The sequence below is a fragment of the Sorex fumeus genome, unplaced genomic scaffold (assembly GCF_029834395.1).
Source record: "Sorex fumeus unplaced genomic scaffold, SorFum_2.1 ptg000044l, whole genome shotgun sequence".
NCBI classification, from domain to species: Eukaryota; Metazoa; Chordata; class Mammalia; order Eulipotyphla; family Soricidae; genus Sorex; species Sorex fumeus.
In genome coordinates, this window is record NW_026606101.1 from 66,541,360 (window position 1) to 66,566,787 (window position 25,428).

The following is a 25,428-nucleotide window of genomic DNA, read 5'->3' on the forward strand; positions in this document are numbered from 1 at the left end:
GTACTGTTTTCCATTATTGAATGGGTAACAGATTCACAAGGATAGAAACTAAAGAGATCAAGTCAAACAACAAATTCATTCCTTGTTACTTTCAAATCAAAACTGTATTTCCTAATCAATAACCAGTATTATTCATTAGTCTTTCTGAACATTTGAAAATATAAAAACTCAAATGTATATGAAAGAGAACAAAATATTAATGAAGCAGAAATCCATCCTATGTTCATGAATTAGAAGACATTAAAATAGTACTACCCAAACTGTCTACAAACTCACTTAAAGTAGCCATCAAACTCTCAATGACATTTTCTCATAAATAGAAAAGGTCATTCAAAAACTGACTGGGCAGGGGCTGGAGCGATAGCACAGCAAGTAGGGCATTTTCCTTGCACGCAGCCAACATGGCCAACACAGGTTCAATTCCCAGCATCACATATGGTCCCCAGAGGACCGCCAGGAGCAATTCCTGAGTGCATGAGCCAGGAGTAACCCCTGAGCATTGCTGGGTGTGACCCAAAAACCAAAACACACAAAAAAACAAAAAACAAAAGACAAACAAACAAAAACTGAAAGGGCAGATAAGGGGTTAATACCAAGATATATAATATATATGTATGTGTATATGTACACATGTATATGTGTGTATATATATGTGTATATATATAACAGTCTTAGAACTTCACAAGAAAAAAAATCCAACCCCACCAAAAAATGGGGAGAAGAGTTGAACAGAAACTTCCCCAAAACAGAAATACAAATGGCCAAAAGGCACATGAAAAAGTGCTCTATATCACTAATTATCTGGGAGACAAAAACCAAAACAATGAGATATCAGCTCATGCCACAGAGACTGGCACAAATCAAAATGAACCACCCGTGCTAGTGAGAATGCTAACGGGATCAGCCTTTCTGGAACAATGTGGACATTACTCAAAAAAATAGAAACTGAATTTCCATATGACCTAGCAGTACCACTCCTGGCAATATACTCTATGCGGAAAAAAATGTAGAAAAGTCATCTGAACTCTTATGTTCACTGCAGTACTATTCACAATAGCCAGAATCTGAAACAACCCTCGTGTTCAAGAACACTGGATAAAGTAACTCTGATTCACCTACAAAACGGAATACTATAGCCATTAGGAAGAATGAAGTCATGAAATTTGCTTATACATGGATGGACATGAAAAGTATGAAGCTAAATGAAATGAGTCCGAAGGAGAGGGTCAAACATAGAATAATTGCATTCAATTATGAGGTGCATATTATATATTTAAAAAACACACAGAATGAGAATAAAACCCAAAAGACAGTAGAAACAAGGGCCAAGAAGACTGGTTCATGGTAGAAAGCTTGTCACAAAGGAGGAAGGGGAGTACAGTTAGGACAGAGAAGGAACCACTATGACAATGATAGTTGGAAATGATCACTCTGGACAAGAACACAGTGCTGAAAGGAGTTAAAGTGATATGCCTGATACCTTTTCATTAACAACATTGCAAACCACAGTGCCATAAAAGGAAAACTGGTGGTAGGAACCGTACAATGGGGAAGGGAAGGTTGTTCGAACACTGAATGACTGTGTTTCACATGATGTGATTAAGTAAAAGTAAAGTAAAGGCCCTCCCGTTGATCATCGATTTGCTCGAGCGGGCCCAGTAACGTCTCCATTGGAGACTTTGCTGTTACTGTGTTTGGCATATCGAATACGTCACAGGGAGCTTGCCAGGCTCTGCCCTGCGGGCGAGATCATCTCGGTAGCTTGCAGGGCTCTCCGAGAGGGGTGGAGGAATTGAACTCGGGTCGGCCATGTTGGCTGCGTGCAAGGCAAACGCCCTACCGCTCCAGCACATGATGTGATTAAAAAATAAAAATGAAAAGAATTGAGAATCTCAAGAAATCAAAACAATCGCTAAAAAAAAGAATTACACATACTGATTTCAAAAATTATGGTAAGTCACAGTAATCAAAACTGCATATTGCTGGAAGAGTACAGTATATAAATAAAAATATCAGAAATAAGAGCCAAGAAATAAATCTCTGCATTTCTGGTTAGAAATTATTTTTGACAATAGTAGTAATACCATTCAATGAAGAAAGAATAAAGGGAAAACAAAATTTAAGAAAATATTTGTAGTCTAGAGTGATAATGCAGGGTTATAAGACAAGGCATGCCTTGCATAGTTAGCCCATTTTAACCCTTGGCACGGAGTATGGTTCCCCAAATATGACCAGGAGTAACCTCTTAATCACAAAACCAGAAGTACCCCGAGCACCACTGGTGTGGTTCAATTTTTTTAATTTAATGAGAAAAATATTTCAAAGAAAATATTTGACTCATATCTGATAAAAGACTAACTTTCATGCTTTAGGAAAAAACCTACAACTCAACAAAACCACCAACCAACACAGTTTCAAAATGTACAATTCTCAAAACAAAGACAAACAAATGGCCAATAAATAAAGATTTTCAATATTCACAACATTAGGAAAAATAAAAAAAATTAAAAAATGAAAGAATTAGGGCGTCCCTGGGCACAGAGCCAGAATTAAACCCTACGCACATCCAGGTGTGGCAGAAAAACAAGAACAAAACAACAAAAAACAGCATTATACCACTGCTATGGCTACTACAGTGAAGAAATTGGAACATCTATATATTGTACCTGGGAATGTACCTTATACATTGTGAAAACCAGGGCATCAAAAACTAAAAATTTCAACATGATTCATCAATTCTGTATCTAGGTCTATGTACACACACACACACACACACACACACACACACACACACACACACACACACCCAAAATAACAATTGCCTTTAAAAGATATTTGTCTTATAAGACAGTTTCAAAAAGACATATGCTCATAACATTATTCACAAAAACTAAAACATGGAAACAATCCAAGACTCCATCAACAGATAGGGTATTCTGACATTTGCTACAGCTTGAGGACACTGTGGTAAGTGAAATAACAAGTCAGTAACAAGGTAAATATTGTATGATTCCACTTACATGAGATACTTAGACAAAAAAAAAAAAGTGTGGTTCCCAGAGGCTGGAAGGAGGAGGGAATGTTTGATAGGTACAGTTTTAGCTTTAAAAGATGAAAAAAAGTCCTGACTTGGATGGTGGTAATAACTGTACATTATAACTCTATTCAAAAATACTACACAGAGCCGGATAAAAAAGGAGGTAGAGCACTATCCTTGCATGAGGCTGCAATGGCTGCAATCTACTGCAAATTCCTCACACCACATACAGTCCCCTAAGTACTGGCAGGGGTCACTTCTGAAAAGAAAGCTAGGAATATTCCCTGAAACACCACTGGGTGTGATCCCCCCTCCCCCCAAATTAAATTATAATAAAATAGTTAAGTTGACAAATCTTATTTTTGCTTGTGGGACAGTTCTATCAATGCTTAGAGATTATTCCTGGCTCTGTGCTCGGCAGTCACGCTTAGAAGTGCTCAGGGCACTAAGCAGTATTAGGGATAGATCCCAGCATGCAATGCATAAGCCCAGTCCTTTGGGTTATCTGTCCTGCCCCAAACTGAGAAAGCTTATCTGTATTTTCAAGAATAAAATAGTGAAAAGGTCAGGACCACAGAGATGGCATAAGAGGGAAGACACCTGCCTTAACTGTGGTCACTTCATCTGATACTGGTAGTACTGGCAGTTGCAGCCCAGCATACAACTGAAATACTGAAATGTAAAAATATGACCACAAGCCTCTATTTTGTGTTTCTTATGAAAAGCTCTGCACTATTCTGTTAGTGTCAACACATTCCATACTTATTCTACAGTAGAACTCAATAAATGTTCTTTCTGAAAGATTTCCATTGCAAGATGTATATGTATTCAATTAGCCTGCCTGTTGATAGATACTGAGAATTTTTTACTTTTACAAATGATGCCACAATGAACAATTCTATACATATGTATAGGAATATTTAACACACGAACACTACACATATATATATAGAGGTGCATATATGTAACATACAACTGCTATATGTGGAGTATTATATGAATATAGTATTATGAAACATGAAATTATGAAATTCATGAAAATTCCATGAATAAAAGAAAATTATAAGTCATAATTTTCACACCTGGAATTCTTTTAGTATTTGCAATAAAAGAGAAGGGAAAAAGACAAAAACATAAAAACCCACTTGAACTTGTCTAGGATCACACACACACACACACACACACACACACACACACACACACACACACCCGTCCTAAACACTCAGTGATCCAAGACAACAGCTCTCAAGATAAAATGTTATCATCAACTTATTCCATCTCTCCCAACTACTACCCTTCTAGGAAATCATGCACTTATTACTATGCAAGTGCATCATTATTAGAGTATCTGACTCAAACCAGTAGTCATGGCTGCTTTTTAATGTCCAGTTGACAGTTATGTAGAATAACCATCTAATACATATCTAATTATGCGTAAGCATTGATTCATCTATAAAAACAAAGTATAAGAGAACAACTGTCATGTATTCAATACTCTTTTATCATGCAGTTAGCTGAAATAAATCCTTCTGTGTATTTACAATTGGTATAAAAATATGATTATCAAGCCAGAAAACTACACAGAATAAGTTCAAGGAAATGATGCAATCTAATGTGAGTTTATTGCTATAGATTTCAACCCTGATCATCAGATGAAGGATGCTGGTCTACACGTTAAAATTTTGAATACAATAGGTTTAAAACACTATTTACAACAAATGCTTTGATACAATTATATTTTATTTAACTGTATATCAACACTTCTGATAACAGGTTTTAAGTAAAATTTAACCATACTTTGGAAGAAAATTAACTACAAATTCTCTTCTAAATGTTTTGAACAGAATATAAGATGTAATCTGAATGTGTAATTAACATTCCTAGAAGTATTAAGAGAAACAGACACAGGTAGGGTTTTACCTTTGTGCCATAACCGAATTCACTTGAAATAATCCTCATTTTACACAAGCAATGTACATATTTGAGATATTTGGGAAATCAAATACAAATTTTATATGTATCACTTAATCACTTAATCACTTAACTTCCCGTTAGTCGTCGATTTGCTCGAGCGGGCGCCAGTAACGTCTCCATTTGTCCCTGTCGCGTGCTAGTGTAGCCCAATGGCATCTCTTCGCTCCGGGAACATGGAGGGCCTCAAACCGATCGTTCATGACCTTGACAAAGAAGTCTGACCATCTGGTAGGTGGGCGGCCACGCGGTCTCTTGACATCCCGTGGAATCCAATCAGTAACAGCTCTAGTCCAACGGTCGTCTTTAAATCTCATTACGTGACCAGCCCATCTGATTTTCGACACCTTGGCAAATGAGACAGCGTCCCTGATCCTTGATCGTCGACGGATGTCAGAACTCCGGATTCGTTCTCTCATTTGAGTGAAACGTGATATTCCAAGCATAGCTCTTTCTATTCTTCTTTGGGAGACCTGAATGGCGTTCTCATCTTGTTTGCGTAGGGCCCAGGTCTCTGAGGCATATGTTAATGCAGGAAGAACAGTGGAATCAAAGAGATGTGCCCGGAGCCGGAGGTTCTTCGTCCTCTTAGCTATTTCTTCGACGTTCTTGAAGGCGTTCCAAGCCGCTCTCTTCCTCCTGCGCAGCTCGGGTGCCAGGTCATTTCTCATGTTGACCTCTCGACCTAGGTACACATAGCTGTTGCATTCGGAGATGGTCGTTCCATTGAGAGCGAATGGGGCATCAGGAACAAGGCTATTTCTCATAAACATTGTCTTCGTAAGATTCAGCTGTAGTCCTACCTTTCCACACTCACGGTCAAAGTCGGCCAGCATTTGTGCCGCTTGGCTGATGTTTGGTGTTATTAAAACAATGTCATCAGCAAAGCGGAGGTGGTGTAGTTGCCGACCATCTATCTTCACTCCCATTCCTTCCCATTCCAGTCGTCGCATGATGTTCTCGAGGGTGGCACTGAAGAGTTTTGGTGAAATGGTATCACCCTGCCGCACCCCTCTCTTGACATCAACGATCACTTCTTTGTAGAATGGTGAGATCCTGGTAGTGAATCCGCAATACAGCTCACGGAGGATCCTGATGTATTGGGCTTGTATGCCCTGATTGGCTAGGGCTTCAATGACCGCTTCCGTCTCAACAGAATCAAAGGCCTTCTTTAAATCAATGAACGTTAAGCAGAGCGGCATCTTGAACTCCCGAGAAACCTCAATGAGTTTGGTTATCGTGTGGATATGGTCGATGGTGCTGAATCCTTTGCGGAACCCTGCTTGCTCACATGGTTGTCCTTCATCTAGTGTTCTGCCAATCCTATTCAGGATGACTCGAGTGAACAACTTGTAGATGACAGACAATAGGCAGATCGGGCGATAGTTGCCAATGTCATGGATGTCTCCCTTCTTGAACAGTAGTACGGTCCTGCTGGTTTTCCATTGAGATGGAACCTTGCATTCAGACAGGTAGCGAGTGAAGAGCCGAGCCAGTGTATTGATGAGTACTGACGGCAGGTTCTTCAGGTGTTCAGGTCTGACCTTGTCTGGGCCGGGTGCTGTTTGCTTCTTTACTGACGAAATGGCGTGTCGGATTTCGGAAGGGAGAACGTTGGGAACGACATACCCATCCTGTGGAATTTGGTATGTCGGCAAGTGGACATGGCTATCGAAGAGATTTGAGTAGAAGTCATGGATAATCTTCTCCATTGCCGTTCTGGAGGATATGATGGATCCATCAGGACGTCGGAGGGCAGTCATCTTGGTCTTATAGTTGGCGAAGGACAGGCGGGCGTTACGAATACTTTTCCCGGCTTCTGCCGCATCTACCAGTACTTCTGCTCTTCTCTCTTTGAGGTCTTCCTTGATCGCATCTCTGCACTGCTTTGCAAGCTCGGACGTTAGCTTGCGGTTGCCTGAGGCATGCGCCAAACCACGCTGGCGAATTAGCTCAAGAGTTTTCGAAGATAGGCGACTTTTTGTGGCTATCTCTCTCTTGGCGTTCCTCGCACATTCATGGAGGTGCTGAACCAGTCGATCGTATTCCTCGTCAATGTTGTCAACAATGGCATCTTCCCATGTTGCCGCAATAGTACCAAAGAGTTCCCAGTTGGTGGTCGTTCTGGGAGTTCTGTTTTTGAACTTTGCAGCCCTTTCTCCCCGCTCTGTGAAGTAGAATTTTGCACGAAGGAGACGGTGGTCCGATCCCGTTCGAAATTTTGGGACAACAGCGACATCAGTCAGGCAAAACCGTCGATTGAATATGATGTGGTCTATTTCGTTGTGGAATCGTCCACCGGGAGACTCCCATGTCCATCGTTTAGATTCTGCCTTCTGGAACTGTGAGTTACCATGAATGGTCTTGGTCGACATGATGAACTCAGACAGTCTCTCACCCTGTTCGTTCCATTCTAGGCCACGGGTTCCGATGTGAAGTTCTTCAGCTGATCTTCTCGGTCCTATCTTGGCATTAAAATCACCCACAATGATCTTGTAGAAGGTGTGGTCTTCTTTATAGAATTTCTCTAGCTCCATGTAGAACTTCTCGATTTCTCTTTCATCATAATGAGATGTTGGTGCGTAGACAACGAAGATAGAAACTGCAGGCAGTGAGTCACATTTTGTGATTTATATGTATATAATAAAAAATAAATTAGAAACATAAGTAACTGTAACATAATACAGTAAACTATACTATATGAAAAGTACTCTTTCTAAAACTTCGGCTTACAGTAAGTGCTGGAATAGTCCTATAAAGGGAATAATTATTTTCAGATACTGATAACAAAGTAACATTTCATTAAAAATACGCTTCAAGATGTGCTGATGAATAATTAGTAAGATAAGCAAAAAAAAAAAAACCTTATAAAAGCTAACATTTGGGTCACACACACAGACATACACAAACCACAAGCTAATTGGGAAAGTATAAGTCACATTAAAAAAAAAAACCAGTGATTTATGACACTTAATGAAATAGTCAAAAATTAAAAACCAGGGACAATGGTGAATAAAGCTAACAAGCTGGTAAAGGGAGTGGTGTTGGGATGTTTGATGCAAGAAATCCTGCCATTATCACTATTTTAAATCGTAATTTTTTTTTAAAGAAATTGAAAAGCGGGGTTGGAACAATAGAACAGTGGGTAGGGCGTTTGCCTTGCACACGAACCCGAGTTCGATTCCCAGCATCCTATATGGTCCCCCGAGTACCGCCAGGAGTAATTCCTGAGTAAAGAACCAGACATAACCCCTGGGTGTGACCCAAAAAGCAAAAAATAAATATAAAAAAGAAACACTGTGATTTGAGGTCTACTGGAGAACATACTGTATGGCAAAATGGCACTGCAATTTAAACAAGTTTTGTTTGTTTTTTAGCAGAAATGTAACACAGCAGTTAGACACTTGCCTTGTATATGCAAGGACCAGAGTTTAAACATTGCGGGGGGGGGGGGGGTTAGGGTTAGGAGGAGAATGAATGATGATAAATCAATCTGGCAGTAATAAAAAAGATGGGGTTAGGATGATATAGTTTAGTGGTATTTTGCATGTCTGACATGTATGAAGTCCAAGGTTTAGTAATCAGTACAACAAAAACAAATATGGAGGAATGGGAAAAGGAAGAGACAAAGGGAAGAAATTAATTATGCAGACCCAAATAGGTGAGACCTGAAGAAAAGACACTCAGAAAATGTAAAAAAGGGAACACACATTTTTACATCATAAAGGGCACTGTGAAATTAAAAAGATCATCAGATGTGTTATCTCATTAACTACAGAAGAGATGTGAGTCAACACGGGATGAGAAAATTATAACGATAACAAATATTTGAATTCCAGGTTTCAAAAAGAACTAGGCATTTCTTTCTTTCTTTTTTTTCCTTTTTGGGTCACCCCCGGCTATGCACAGGAGTTACTCCTGGTTCACGCACTCATGTATTACTCCTGTATTACTCCTGGAGGTGCTTGGGGGACTATATGGGATGCGGGAATTGAATCCAGGTGGGCCTCATGCAAAGCAAACGGCCTACCTGCTGTGCTATCACTCCAGCCCCTAGGCATGCCTTTTTTTTTTTTTCTGGCTCTGCACTCAGGAATCACTCCTGGCGGTGCTTGGGAGACCATCTGGGATGCTGGGGATTGATCCCAGGTCGGACACGTACAAGGCAAACACCCTACCCGCTGTACTATTGCTCCAGCCCCAAGACATGCATTTCTTAAGAAAATTTTAAGTCAGAACTAAAAACTAGGAGGTGTGCTAAATAAAAAATGTACAAAATATGACAGTAAAACTAATTTAATAAAATAAGTCAAAATTATAAATAAACCAAGCTGGCTTGGTTTCCAAAATAATATTTTCAAAGTAATAAACAGATTTAAAATTAAACAGATTTAAAATACAAAAATTATTTTATGAAATTTTTGTATCCGATAAAAATGAAAAGTAGTATAGAAAAAATAATATGTACTTCAGAAAAGAAATGCAAGCATTTCTGAACACAGTAATGAAACTATACCATTAAAAAAATTAGTGAAGATTTAACAATTACTTATAAGACAAAGATTATCTGTTGCCCATTAGCATATCTTTGCTCCTCCGCAGGGAGCTTAGGTTTATCCCATTATTCCCACCACAGTGCTCTCAAGGCACACCAGTTCCACCAGGCACTAATAATCCTATATTGCTTTCCTCTTTCTGTTATGTGCTTTGCATAGTTTAGAAATGTCCTTTTTAGATAGACAAAGGAAGACAGTTAATGCTACGCTTTTGTTCCATGGGACTTAACTGACTCCAAATAATATTTACTCCTGGATATCCATCACATTTACTTAAGCCTCAGTTACCCTTACTTCCTAACACCTCCATAAGAAGGGTCCCAGCAAGGGACCTGGATGGGCCCAGGGCAAGTTGTAAGCTACCCTGGCACCAAAAAAGAATAAGCTATGCGCAATCAGTAATATAATAATATAAGAGCACAGTCATGGAACAAACTCTGTCATTACCACCCCCCCAAAAAGAAACTGAATAAGGACCCTGCTAGGGTTAAGAAAGACTAATCTGGCTTTAGGACTGAGATATATAGCAAGATGTCCATAGGAAGAGCCAGCCTTTAAGCTTAATATATCTCTTACTGTATCCATACAAAATGACTAGAAATAAATTTAGTATGATTGTTTAAATGGATTACTAAGGGAAGGAGAAAGCAATAGCCTTTAGATGAAATCCTGCTCTTGAGCATTTCTCCTAGTAATCTAGTGTCTGAACCCCCAGATGAGATTTTGTCCTTGAGTTAATCTCCCAGAACTTCCCCTAAAGGAAGGGCTTTACAACTGTTTATTGTTATGATAATGTTCAACCCCACCTATGTGTACCCCCACCCTTCATGATTTCTACATAACTAAGCTGTATGAGGGCTGGAGTGATAGCACAGCAGTAGGGCGTTTGCCTTGAACGCAGCCAACATGGCCGACCCGAGTTCGATTCCTCCGCCCCTCTCGGAGAGCCCGGCAAGCTACGGAAAGTATCTCGCCCGCACGGCAGAGCCTGGCAAGCTACCCGTGATGTATTCGATATGCCAAACATAGTAACAACAAAGTCTCCAATGGAGACGTTACTGGGCCCGCTCGAGCAAATAGATGAACAACGAGAGGACAGGACAGTGAAGCTGTATGAGTGAAGCGAGGAAAAGAGAAGAGGAAGAAAAATAAATGGTCTCTGAATACCAACCAGCCTGTGGCCCCTTCCTCCATTCCCTTATTCCTTCCTTCCTCCTTCTCCTGTCACCACTGGCTGGACTGGGGAGGCGGTTCTTGGCCACTGAATACACACCCACACATTTTGAACTCACATTACCAATGCCACTTACTTTGCTATGTGAAAAGCAAATCATCAATATAACCTTTCAAAACAGGCACATCTTACATCCGTGACCCACAAATTTTTGTTTTTTGAGCGACAACTGTCAGTGATTAGGGTTTATTCTTAAGTACACCTCAGGATACTTTATGAGAGGTAAGGTATTGAACCTGATCACCCTCATGCATGGCAAGTGTCCTACTCACTGAACTCTCATTCCAGCCCCATAACACATCCCTTGAATAACCAACTCCACGTTCAAGAATTTAAAATTGAAAATGAATGGCTCAACTGCAAATTTTGTTTGAGAAGATTTGTCAGCACGATTTAGATTACTGAAGAATTCTGGGAGAGACAAGAATGATAATACAATTTGCCTTGCACATGGCTGACCCAGCTCTGATCCTCAGCACTCCATAAATACCCCAAGCACACCAGGAGAAACTGCTGAGCACAGAATCAGGAGAAAGCCATGAGCACTGCCAGGTGTGGCCTCAAAACTAATCATAAACAAAAAAGAAAAAAGTTTTAAGGGTTTTTGAGCCACAGTTGGCTGTCCTGTGCTCCAGGATCATTCCTGACAGGGCTTAGAGTACCATATGGCGTGCCACGGATTTACCCACATCAGTTCATGCAAGGCAAGCAGCCAGTATACTATTTTTTTCAACTCCAAGAAAGTAATTTTTAATAAATGTTTCATAATAGAAGATATATTGACTAGTGTGGAAAAGAATACCATATAGTATTAAAAACTACGTAAAATATTAATGCTATCATGAAATAAACAATAAACAATATTATAAGTAGAAGTTTCAAGTAATCCAGAGGCCAAGGAATGAAACAAACATGTATGTCTTGAACATCCTAAGCCCCTAGAAGTTTGATCCTCGTATTGCCTAAAAATATTCTGGTGGCCTCCAGTAACACTGAGACTGAGAACTACCACACTGCCAACTCCAAGCACAGAATTATCAGACCTATACCGTCACACCGAGTATTGTCAAGAGTGGCCCTTTGGCCTCCTAAGCAGTCCTCGGTAGCTCCCCAATCCCTAAAAAAGTGGAGTAATTTAGAAGACCCAAGTTTCATAAATGAAACTATCTATTACCTGTAGCACTGTGCTCCCGCTGTTCACTGATTTGCTCGAGCAGGCCCAGTAACGTCTCCATCGTGAGACTTGTTGTTACTGTGTTTGGCATATCGAACATGTAACGGGTAGCTTGCCGGGCTCTCTGAGTGGGGCGGAGGAATCGAACTAGGCTCAGTCGGGCCAGCCACACGCAAGGCAAACGCTGTATCGATCTACTACCCTATCCTCCTGATATTTAGTTCTGTATTCTGCATCTTCTTTCATACTTCAGTTCATACAGAAATGTTAGATAACACAAAATATAAGCGATGGTTATCACTGAAGTGGAACAAAAAGAACAAAATCTAAATATGAATTAAAGATAGGATACATTACAGATATGGTGATTTATAGGAGAACTAAAAGAGTATGAAATCCCAGATTGGATCTTGAACCAAAGAAATACATCACCCCTTTCTCCTGTAGCAATATTGGAACACTGGCAAGATATGAAGTATATGAGATAGGGCAATTATTACATCAACTTTTATCTTCCTGATATTAATCACTGTACTATGAGTGCATATCCTGGATTTTAAAGAAATTTATAAGTATATAAATTGGATATGAAAGTGTGTAATAGGAGTGACAAAATGACTGCAGATTCATATTCAATATTCACAAATAAGAATGTCTGACATAGGGGCTGGAGCAATACCACAGTGGGGAAGACGTTTGCCTTGCATACAGCCGGCCGACCCGGGTTCGATTCCCCGCATCCCATATGGTCCTCTGAGCACCGCCAGGAATAATTCCTGAGTGCATGAGCCAGGAATAACCCCTGTGCATTTCTGGGTGTGACCCAAAAAGAAAAAAAAAAAGAATGTCTGACATATACAAATTTGAGTATGTAAGTGATGAAAGAAAAATTAAGAACTGGGGAGACAGCAAAACAGATAGGGTGCTTGCTTTTCATGTGGCCTACCTAGGTTCAATACCCAGTATTCCATGATCCCCTCCGTACTGCCAGGAGAAATTCCTGAGTGCAGAGCCAGGAGTAAGCCTGAGCACTGTAGGGTATGAACCCAAAACCAAAATAAACAACAACAACAAATATTTAGACATATTTAGACAATCTGCATAAAAAATCTGCACAGGAATTCTTTGTAGAATTCTTGTTACTCTGTGTCTGAAAATACGAATTTAAATACCAGCAATAGAAAGCATCAATAATTTAACAAAATTTAAACAACATTCAATCAACAAAGTAAACAAATTAGGTAAGAGTCCCTAACTTCATGCAGCTTACCTTCTAGTAAAAAAGCAAAACGAGGAACTGAAGAGTATTTATATTAGAAGATAGCAACTGCTATAAAGAGCTGCACAAACACACAGGGGAAGATACTAAGTTCCCTTGGACTGAGCTTTGTAGTATTAATTAGGAAAGGTCTAAATGAAGCAGCAAGAGATAGCTTTAAGAAAGAAACAAGCCTGATAGATTTAGTAAAGTCATACAACAGTGGCTTTCTAAAGTTCTGTATAGGGGCTTGAGCAATAAGAGAATGTTGAGTGCTTGTCATACAAATGGCCAAGTCAGGTTCGATCTGCAGCACATAGCACTGTCAGAAATGATCCCTGAGCTCAGAACCACCAGGTGTGGCACAAAAAAACAAAGCAACAACAAAGGCTTTGTATAAATTTTAAGACGCGTTTTGTAAATAGATTACATAGAATTTGCTTCCTCACTCGATATAGGCTGAGAAAGAAAAAGTCAACTTGACAATGAGAGATATAGGTGGGGCATTGACAGATAAAGTTGCCATTAAGTAAGAGGTGAGGAGGGAAAGCACAGGACTTTCAAAATTTTAATATCTTAAGGTTTATTAATATTTTAAATGAAAATGCTCAAAGGATATTGCAAAATACAGAAATAAAGTCATGCTGGAGACATAAATTTGTGTGTCAAGCTTAGAGATGGTATGTATTACAGACATGGAATGTCATCACCAAAGGGACTCAAGTGTATAGATAGAAAAAATGACATCCTTTATCTCTTAGTACAATCCAAGGATTAGTACAAACACTAACACAATTCTATATAGCGTTGAGACTCATTTAAAACCCAGCTCCCGGAAGAGAACAGCGCAGAGTCTCCTGCCCCCGCGCCTGGCTGTCCTCACCGGGGCCCCTTGGAGGGGAGTGGGTTGAGTTTTCCTCCCCGCCCCGACCAGGGCTCCAGCAGCCGAAGACCTCCAGAACTCAGCCATCACTGTGCTGAGACCACTCTTCGCACACATGAAGTACCGGCAGGGGAACAAAGACACGCGGGTCCTGGGGCTGAGATCTCCAAGCCTACTCGGATCAGGGCTGAGCATCCTCCACCCAGATCCTCCAAATTCCAGTAGGCGGGAGTCACACGCACCAACTGGCCCCCTGGCACCGTGTAATCCCATCAATGGCCAAGACTCAGAGACTATAAAACCCAGCTCCTGGAAGCGCGCGCAGCCGCGCGACATCTTATCATCTCATTCCCACTTTGGACAAACTGGCAGGCTACCGAATGTAACCTGCCCACACGGCAGAGTCTAGCAAACTCTCCGTGGCATACCCAATATGCCAAATACCAGTAACAATGAAGGATCTCATTCTCCTAACTCTGAAAGAGCCTTGAATATGGCACTTTTTAAAAAAATCTCAGGGCTAGGACGAAGGAGACCTTACTGGGGCCTGCTTGAGGCAATCAACGAATAACAGGATGGCTGTGATTGTGATTGTGATTGTTGAGACTCATTAATTGAGTAGAGCTATAATAATGTTTATTTAAGGTGACTGCAAATAAGGATGCTTTGTTGTGAAACAACAGATCAAGAAAAAATATCCAACCCCATCAAAAACTGGGGAGAAAAAAAAAGAACAAAATTTTTCTCAAAAAAGAAATTCAAATGGCTAAAAGGCACATAAAAAAATGCTCATCATCAGGCAGAGGCAAACCAAAACAACAATGAGATGTCATCTCATCCAAGAGACTGGTACACATCAAAAAGACCAACAACCATGCTGATATACATGCAGGAGAAAGGGGCTCTCACTCATTGTTGGTGGGAATGCCAAGTGGTCCAGCGTTTTTAGAGAATATGAGCATTCCTCAAAATACTAGAAACAGAATTTCCATATCACCCAGCAATACCACTTATGGGACAATATCCCTGGGGCCCAAAAGTGCACTGCAGAAAAACCACCTGCATTTCTATGTTCATTGTAGTGCTACACACAATAGCGAGAATCTGGAAACAACTGGAGTGCCTGAGAACAGATGACTAAATAAAGAAACAATGATACATCTACACAATGGACTACTATGCAGCCATCGGGAAAAGTGAAGTCACGAAATTCATGTATAAATGAATGGTTATGGAGAGTATAATGCTAAGTGAAATGAGTCTGAACGAGAGGGACAGATATAGAATGATTGTACTCACTTGTGGGATGATGCAACATACTACAAGACAAATACCCAACGACAGTAGAAACAAGGACCAGGAGGACTGGTCCACAGTTGAAAGCCTGCCAAGTGCTGGGGCAGAAGGCAGCTCAAATACGGAAGGGGTCTCTATGAGAAAGATAGTTGAAATGATAAGTCTGGATAAGACCTGAATGTTGAAAGTAGGTAAAGGAACAAACGTTAATTTCTCAGCATTTGCACTGCAAACCATAATGCCCAAAAAGAGATCAGGTGTGTGTGTGGGGGGGGAGGGGAAGAGAGAGTGGGGGAGTAGGTCTGCCACAGAGGCAAGCTAGGGGGATACAAGGGTGTGGCGAGAGGGAAACTGGGGGTGTGTGGTGGGAGAAAAACTGGGGCCATTGGTGGTGGGAAATGTGTTGGAACATTGTATGGCTGAAACCCAATCATGAACAGCTTTGTAACTGTAAATCTCATGGTGACTCAATGAAAAATAAAAATAAAATAGTTGGGGGAGAAGGAAAAAGAAAAAGCAAGTTATGGGGGTATGGAGCCGCCAGCAGGTCAATCTATACCTGTGAGACGAGTGCATCAGCAGCCTGATGGCACCTTCAGACTTCCAGATACTCCAAAAATGCTGCTGTGCCTTTGGCCAGACCCCAAAAACTTGGGGCAAAGTTTACCAAGAAAGTAAACATCCAAAAGTTAGGTATGTTGGAGACACACACACTAACCACCACCTCTGGCTCAGCTATATAATTGGAGGCATGGCCTCTCTGGTTCCTTATTGAACTGCTTAACGGCCATGATCCCAGAGACTCAGAAATAAATCTCGAAACCCGACGGCTTTTGGCAGAAATGCGTCCGGTCCCTGCAGTAGGTTACCGGTGCTGGGCCAACCCAGGTGGGAATAGGTTTAGTGCCTTGGCCTGTTCGCCCTGGTGGCCCAGTGGCCGCCATCCTCCAGAGACCACTGGACAGTCTGGGCCCACCGTGATGAGATACGTGGGGCCTCACGGGATGGGGGCAGAGCCGGCCCTTTCCTCCCCACCCCAACGAGACCCTGAGTCACCGCCCATGAATGGCCTTTTGGCTCCTGATCAAGCTGCTTAATGGCCATGATCCCAGAGACGTAGGAACAAATCTCGGAACCCAGCAAGTTTTGGCAGAAATCCCTCCAGATTTAAGTGTTAAAATTTCGGAATTTCAAAATCACGTGTCCACTACAGCAGCCACATGACATCATATGTTATTCTTAACCAGCAATAGAAAACAAATTGTCTACTGTTGTCTTTTCAGCAGATCTGAGTGTTGGGGTAAAATCCCCAATAATAATGGTGGGTCTGGTGTGAAAATATTTAATGTGATCAAAGTAGAGAGAGAGTGATGTGGAAATCATCTGCCCCACAGGTAGGGGGAGGGTGTGGGATGAGGGTATACTGGGCTATTTGGTGGTGGAGAACAAGCACTGGTGAAGGTACGGGTGTTTCATGGTATGACCGAGACTTAAACCCGAAAGCTTTGTAACTGCTCTCACGGTGATTCACGATCACGATCACGACCACCCTGTTGTTCGTCGACTGCCTCGAGCAGGTGCCAGTAACGTCTTCTTCGTCTTAGCCCTGAGATTTTTTTTTTTAAAGTGCCATATTCAAGGCTTTTTCAGGGTTAGGAGAATGAGACCCATCATTGTTACTGGTATTTGGCATATTGGGTATACCACGGGGAGTTTGCCAGACTCTGCCGTGTGGGCATGTTACATTTGGTAGCCTGCCAGTTTGACCGAATTAGGAATGAGATGATAAGATGTCGCGCGGCCGCAAATGCGGCCGCGCGCTTCCGGAGTGTGATGATCTCTGGATCCTGGCCATTGTTGGAGTTACACGGCAGTTGGTGGGTGTAACTGTCTAGTTACTGGCAGGTCCAGTCCCAAACTGTACAGGCTTGGAGATCTCAGCCTGTGATTCAATAAATAAAATTATAAAAAATAAGAAAAAAAAGAAAAATCAAGTTAGAAGTGACATAAGAACAGTGGTGGAGGGTCTTGGGCACTTTTGTCTTGGTAATTAAATTTGTATATAAAAATAATAAATATTAACACTACTATAACCATTTAACCTAAATTTCAAAAAATTGAAAAAAAAAAGTGTCAAGCAATGAAATATCATCTCACACCTGTGACAATAGCACATAATATAGTGGGATACAGAACTCAACAGCTGCCATGCTCACAGTGGCTCTCCACATGCTCAGGCCGAGCCTCACCCACGAGTGAATCTGTAGAAAAGCCAGGTATGCAGGACTTGTGACTGAAAATTCCAGGCTCAATGGAACTGGGAATGGGTGAGCTCCTGCCTTTCTCCCTTTTTCAAAAATTTGGCACGTTTCCAGAAATTTGGCAGTCACCCCCACAAGCTACCTTTGGCTGCCATCAGATAATCTCATCAACTGCCACAATCCAGAGACTCACAAATCTCTCGGAAGAGAGCATAAAACAACTTACCATAGCCATGCCGCTGGATCACCCCCTACCCCTCCCGGCCAGGCTCTTTCATTCGGAGCAACCCAGAGGGGAACAGGTGAATTTCCCTCCCTGCCCAAGGACCCACCCCCCCGCCAGCCAAAAACCTCCAGAATCACGTGTCCGCTAAAGAAATCTCATAGCTTACACCACTAACATTCTAAGAGTAGTGCAACACATTTGATGGGGTTTAAAGTAGAAGGCAACCAATCTTAGAGTGAAATATGTTTTTACAGATATATACATAGTCATACACACACATATACACACATAAAGCTCAACTTTTAACAACATGTTAGTGATTTCTTATAGAAGGGCTTAATGACCTCTGGGTGAAATACAATATTGTTCACTCACTTTCCTCTAAGAAACTTTTTAAGATCAATTTCCGCAGTTTTTCATAACAATACAAAATAAATTATTTAGGTTCTGCTTTGGGGCAGGGGTTGGGATTTGGGATGAAAACACCTGATATATGGCGGTGACAAGGTGTAAGGGCAGTGGGATTGGTATTTGAATATTGAATGTCATCAAATATTATGAACTACTTTATAAAATTAAAATAAAATTTAAAAACTAGTGGGGAAAATCTGTGCTGGCAGGTTGTAATAAAAAGAAAGTCTTAATGACTGCTGCTGAAAATATTGTCTGGTAAAAATTTTACCCCTGTAAAAAGCAGTATGGAAAGTACTCAGAAAAACTAGGAACTGAGCAGACATGTGACCCAACAATTCCACTTTTGGGCATCCCCAAGACAAGAGAAAAAAACACTCCTTCAAACAATCACTGGACAAATACTAAATATTGAAAATAGGGAAAGGGAGAGATATACATAACAATCTTTCAGTACCAGTACTGCAAAGCCATAATGCCCAAAAGGAGAGAGCGAGAATGAGAGAACAGGAGAGCAAGAGGGAGAGAAAGAGAGAAAGGAAAAAAAGTGCCTGCTATAGAGGGGGGTGGGGGATGGGCCAGATGTCTTGAGGACATTGGTGGTAGAAAATATACACTAGTGAAGGGAAAGGTGTTGGAACAATGTATGACTGAAACACAATCATGAGCAGTTTCATAACTGCAAATCTCATGGTGATGCAATGAAAAAAAATTTTTTAATTTCTTTCAAAACAACACATATCCACCATTACTCATATGCCGCAGCACTTAGAACAATAGCTAAGATGAAATCAATCTGGGTGTTTAACGACAGAGGAGTGGATTATGAAAATGTGGCATACACACTATCAAATACTATGCAGCTGTAGGGAACGATGAAATAAATCATGCATTTTGCTGCAACCTGGTTGAAGCTGAAAGATACATTGAGTGAAGGCAACCAGAAAAAGGACAAACCCAAGATGATCTCACTTATCTGTAGTATGTAGACTAAATGAATGAGGGAATGCAATATTTGAATGAGGGGATATCTAGATTACCATGACTCCAGAGTTTACAGAGGAGAAAGCTAGAGATGTAAAGAAATAAAGGGGAACAGGGAGAAAGGTTAAGTACAGGGGTCAGGATATACTAGTGATATGGGAGAGGTATAGCTATATATCAAAAAACGACAAAACATCTCGGAAAACAAGCACCCTAAACTACAACCACTGAACTTTGAAATGTGCCTGCCAAGGACACAGGTTGGAGGGCAGGGAAAGCATGTGCAAACAGTGGCAAACATAAATTGACACTGGTGGTGAACTGTGTTGGAATAGTACATGCCTAATACTTAACTTTGTAAATCATGGTGATTTAATTCAAGTTCAAAAAACTTTTAATGTGCCTGTCAAGGAGAAAGGCTCAGGGTGGGAAGAACCTGGAGCCACTAGTGAAGGAATCTGACACTGGTGGTAAATATTGGTGCCGGTACATTTTATGCCAGACACTATGACACTTTAAGTCTGCACTATGAATAAAATTTTTTGAAGTATGAACTGTATCAACGTAGTTAAATAAAGAACACATTCCTTATTACTGTTTACTATTAAAAGTTGGAATTGTTCAAATGGAGTTAATGAATGGGAACCTCAGGATAAGTATCTCAAGACTGAACTTTATGTTACAAATTGATCAAATATGATCATTCTAACAATAATGCTTCTTAAAATTAGTTAGAAACTTGACACTGTTATTTTTGTTGTTAGTTTCTGTGATCAGGAATCACTCCTGGCAGTGCTCAGGGGGACCATATGTGGCAGTGCTCGGGGGACCAAATGCAAGTTGGCCACATGCAAGGCAATTACCTTCCCTGCTTATACAATTACTCCTGCTCAACATTTTGTTAATTTTAAGAATTGAATTGGTATATAAAATCAAATTCTTTTTACTTGCTATAATATCTTAGGAGAAATACTACTTTGAAACTCTGTTTTCTACCCTAGAAAGTGAATACAAATACATTTCATACTGGAGGTATGAGGATTAAATGGCACAAAAAAGCATCTCCTAATCAAATGAAAAGCTAGGGAAGAAACTCAGGTAGTTGTATAGTATCCAAATTCAATAAAAAGAGTCTGATTGGGGTAGATGAAGACACAGAAAGACATGTGAACTAACAAACATGCCAAAGTGAACTAGATTCTAACACACTCAAGTCTCTACAATGTTATTATACAATCTCTACAACGTTATTAAACAATATCCTTCAATATTTTTTCAATTCTAAAAATCTTGGTTGAATGCATACTATCCACCAACTAGGTTACACAGTAGAATGTTAACAAAAAATAATATTTACTGTCATGATAAAGCTAAGTATTGAAATACACACCAAAAAAATAAACTAAAAAATCCAAAATATTTCAGAGATTATTGCTCCAGAGACATTAAAATAGGTTCTTAATGGTACAATAACCTGTTGAAGAGACGGAAAATTGTCTTCAGTTTAAAAGAAATGAAGCCCCATCTCCTACAGCTTGGCAGTCGCCCCCACAAGCTGACTCTGGGGCCATACAATCTCATTAAGGGCCATGATCCAGAGACTCAACAGTAAATCTCTCAGAAGAGAGTACAACATGATATGCCATAGCCAAGATGCCGGATCCTGCACCAGGCTGTTTCACTGGGGCAACCCCAAGGTCGGGCGCCCCGCCCCGCCCCAATGGAGCCAGTCCCAGCAGCTGAAAACCTCCAGAGTTCAACCCCACCCTGCTCACAGCCGCTCCCCATGAGAGCCTCACCCACGAGAAAATCTATTCCTGGACTGCTCATACTTTACACCACCAATACACCCAAGAGTATCACACCACATCTGACAGAGTTTAAAGTAGAAGGTAACCAATCTTAGGGGGAAATATATTTATGCAGATATAAATACATATAAAAATATATCACTGTCACTGTCCTCCCGTTGTTCATCGATTTGCTCGAGCGGGCCCAGTAACGTCTCCATTGGAGACTTTGTTGTTACTGTGTGTGGCATATCGAATACGTCACGGGGAGCTTGCCAGGCTCTGCCGTGCGGGCGAGATACTCTCGGTAGCTTGCCGGGCTCTCCGAGAGGGGCGGAGGAATCGAACTCGGGTCAGCCATGTTGGCTGCGTGCAAGGCAAACGCCCTGCCGCTGTGCTATCGCTCCAGCCCATAAAAAATAAAATAAAATTATATATATATATAAAGGTAAAGGCCCTCCCGTTGATCGTCGATTTGCTCGAGCGGGCCCAGTAACATCTCCATTGGAGACTTTGTTGTTACTGTGTCTGGCATATCGAATACTCTCGGTAGCTTGCCGAGCACAGAAGGCTCAACCTTTAACAACATATTACTAATCTCTTATAGAAGGGCTTAATGGCTCCTGGGTAAAATACAACAATCTTCACACACTTTCCTCTAAGAAACCTTTTTTGGATCATACTTAGCAGATTATTTATAACAAGCAATAAAAAATAAATTGTTTCGGTTCTGCTTTGGGGGCAAGGTTTGGAGTTCCGGATGGAAACATTCAAAATGTGGGGGTGGGAAGGTGTAATGGTGGGAGGATTGGTGTTTGGATATCAAATGTAATCAAATATTGTGAACAACTTTATGAGAATAAAATTTTTTAAAAAAGAAAATAATTAAAGCCTTTCTGGAAGGAAACAGCATTTAGCCTGAAGTTCTTACACAAAGAATTTTCAATTAGGCCCTGAGGGACAGTACAGTGGGTAGTACACTTGCAGCAGCATACCCAGGTTCAATCTCTGGCATCCCTTGTGGTCCCACGAGCCCTTCAGAGGTGATTTTCTAGTGCAGAGCCAGGAATAACCCCTGAGCACTGCTGGTTGTGGCCCCAGAACAAAACAGTAATTTTCAACTGGAGGTTGGGATGAGGGCTGACAAATTCAAATAAGCACTCAACCAGAAAATTTATTTTCCATCCTTCAAGCAAGTTTAGTCTTATTTACAAATTTAACTTTTAAGTCATGACTCCTAGAGCAATCGCTTGTAGCATCACTACAGTCTGAGAAAAATATTATGGTTCTTTGGGCTGGAGTGATAGCACAGCGAGTAGGGCATTTGCCTTGCACGCAGCCAACATGGCCGACACAGGTTCGATTCCCAGCACCCCATATGGTCCCCTGAGCACCGCCAGGAGCAATTCCTGAGTGCATGAGCCAGGAGTAACCCCTGAGCATCGCCGGGTGTGACCCAAAAAGCAAAAAAAAAAATTATTATGGTTCTTTAGAGCAAGCAGAAGAGTGCCAAACTAAGGGAAACACTATTCAATTTTATCCAGTTATTTTTATAAGGAATATCATTATCACCAAATAATATTATATCATTGAGAAATATTATAGTCATTATCATACCTGTCCCTTCCTCCATGTAATTTCCCTTTCAATTAAGATATGCTACATATATTGAAGTGGCTTCTTCAACTAACTTAGGCTAAAAATGGTAGAAATCACTTTATCCTTTTTTCGCTTTAATTTTTCAAGAAAAATTAAGTTATAGAGGTTCACTAAAACTAACTGAAAACTGTGGCAAATATGTATGCACTGATGGAATAACAACATTTTAAAGTTCCTACAAAGAATAAATACAGATACAAAAATTTCATTTTCAAAATGTATTCATTAATTTTAACAATTTTAAAATGAAGTGGCCATTATTTGCATAAATCTTCAAAGAGGGGATGGAGCACATAGGGCACTCGCCCTGCACATGACCAACCCAGGTTTGATCCCCAGCACACTGTATCATCCCCCAAGCCCACCAGGAGTGAATCCTGTGTGCAGAGTCAAAAGCAATCCCTGAGCATAGCAGGGCATGGCCCAGAAACAAGCAAATAAAGCTTTTAAAGAAACTATACATATTTTTTAAAAAAGCTTATGAAATAAAACTAAAGTTATTTGGTAAACTTAATAAAATATTTAAATATGATAATGCCATTAATGTGATATTTTTTAAAAGACCCAACTTTCAAAAATACATTTTAAGAAGCTGAAGAAATAATACAGCAGATAAGGCACTTGCATTGAATATGGCCAGCCTGGGTTTGATTCCCAGGACACTATACATGTGCCTCCAACAGCCCGTCAGAAATGATCCTTGAGGACCCCCCCAAATCACAATATTTGCTGTTGGAATGACATCAAAAGTGGTCTTCACCACTCAATGCCTCTCTTGCAAACCACAGAATCCAAAAGGAGAGAGAGAGAAAACCAAAGGGAATGCCCTGCCACAGAGGCAGGGTGGGATGCTGGGACCCGCGGTGGTGGAGGATGGGCGCTGGTGGAGGGATGGGTACTTGATCATTGTATAACTGAAACCCAAGCACAAAAATCTGTAAGTCTGTAACTGTACCTCATGGTGTTTCACTAATAAAAAAAAATTAAGGGAAAAAAAGCAAAACAAAACAAAACAAAGTGGTCTTCAAAATAGTACTTAAAGGGGAGTTGGGATAAAGAATAAAATTTGACTGCCCATGACTTCATAATTGCTGAGGCTGGGTAATGATTTAATGGAAAGTTCATATTACTATAATACCACTTTTGTAAAAGGAGTCTGAAGTTTTCTACAATAATAACTTCAATGAGATGGGGGGAAAAAATCCATTACCCAGTTACAGGCGCCAGAAAGACAGCACAGAGAGTAAAATGCTTGCCCTATATGCAGCCAATTCTGGTTCAAATTCCTGATACCACAGTTGCTCCCCAAAGTACTTCGAGGGATCACTCCTGAGTACAGAACCAGCAATATCCCGAAAGTACTTCTGGGTATGACCAAAAAAAATCCAAAACCCCAAAATAACAAAAAAACACTCAAAAAACAAACAAACAAAACCCCAAAAACAAAACCCAATCAACTAAATAAACCTACATCGCATAAAAACAGGTACAAAAAGAGTGTAAGCCACATCTCCACAAACTCTCAATACAATCATACTATTTTCAATGAGAATGATCTTTTTCAAAACAGTCTTTTAAAAAATACACATGTAAACAATGATTAATAGATTTGCATAAAATACATAAAATTGTCCCTTCAAAACAGTAATTCCTAGAGCTCTTCTGAACTTTTTAATACCAACAAGACTATAATCTGATACTTGTCTCAAAGATGAAACTAATATTAGCAAAATGTATATTTAGGAACTCACTAGAAATCAGAGTTGCATTAAAAAACCAGGGAAATTAAATCAACTATACCCAATGTTAATCATCTCAATGTCTTCACATGAACCAGTATTTAAAAGAGAAATATGAATACAAACAAGATATTATAATCAATTTCCTTTGATTTATAAACTAGTGTTACAATGAATAAAGTCTGAAACACTAATGAATGTCCTGCTCAAACTTTTAAAAATTATTAACAGTACTGGAATTGACAACTATCAAACTACTTTACTCTGAAATCATACAGAAACAAAGAAAATAGGCATAGGCATAATACATACTGGAGGCCGGCCAGGACGACCCCTTTTTCTTTTTCCCTTGCCCTCTGTATCTTCAAGTTCACTACCAGCATCTGAATGGGCAGTAGTTTCATTAGTTGAATCCCTGGAAAACACGATATTATTTTATTACTTAAATGAACATAATAATTCATAGTCTAATCATATATCTTGCTTATCTCCTATAGTGATTCAAAAGTTGTTTGTATCAACTTTTAACTGCTTGCAAAAATTACGTATTTCCTTTTTTTTTTACTCTTTTATTGTATCACTGTTACAAAGCTTCTGTGATTGAATTTCAGTCATACAATGATCAACACCCATCTCTCCACCAGTGTGCGATTCCTACCACCTAGGCCCCCAGTATTCCTCCTGCCACCCTGACTCCACCCCACCCCACCCCACCCCACCTCACCCTTACCTTTATGACAGGCACTTTCCTTCTTACTCTCTCTCTACTTTGGGGCATTATGGTTTGTACTACAGATACTGAGAGGCCATCATATTTGGTCCTCTGTTTATTTTCAGCACCCATCTCCCATATAATTCTTTAGCAAATTAAAAATACTACCATCACAGTCTGATATCACATTATACTGAATGAACTCTCCAAAACGGGGGGGGTGGGGGGGGACGACGG

General features: G+C 40.4%; 1 protein-coding gene across 1 annotated transcript in view; it reads right to left on the bottom strand.

The window, feature by feature from the left end:
• The window catches only part of STAG1 (STAG1 cohesin complex component), a 354,244-nt gene that overhangs the window by 206,008 nt on the left and 122,808 nt on the right, over positions 1 to 25,428 (bottom strand). The window contains exon 3 of the mRNA XM_056121608.1: positions 24,792 to 24,894. Coding sequence (XP_055977583.1) covers positions 24,792 to 24,894 — 103 coding nt within the window. The remainder of the gene's footprint in view (positions 1 to 24,791; positions 24,895 to 25,428) is intronic.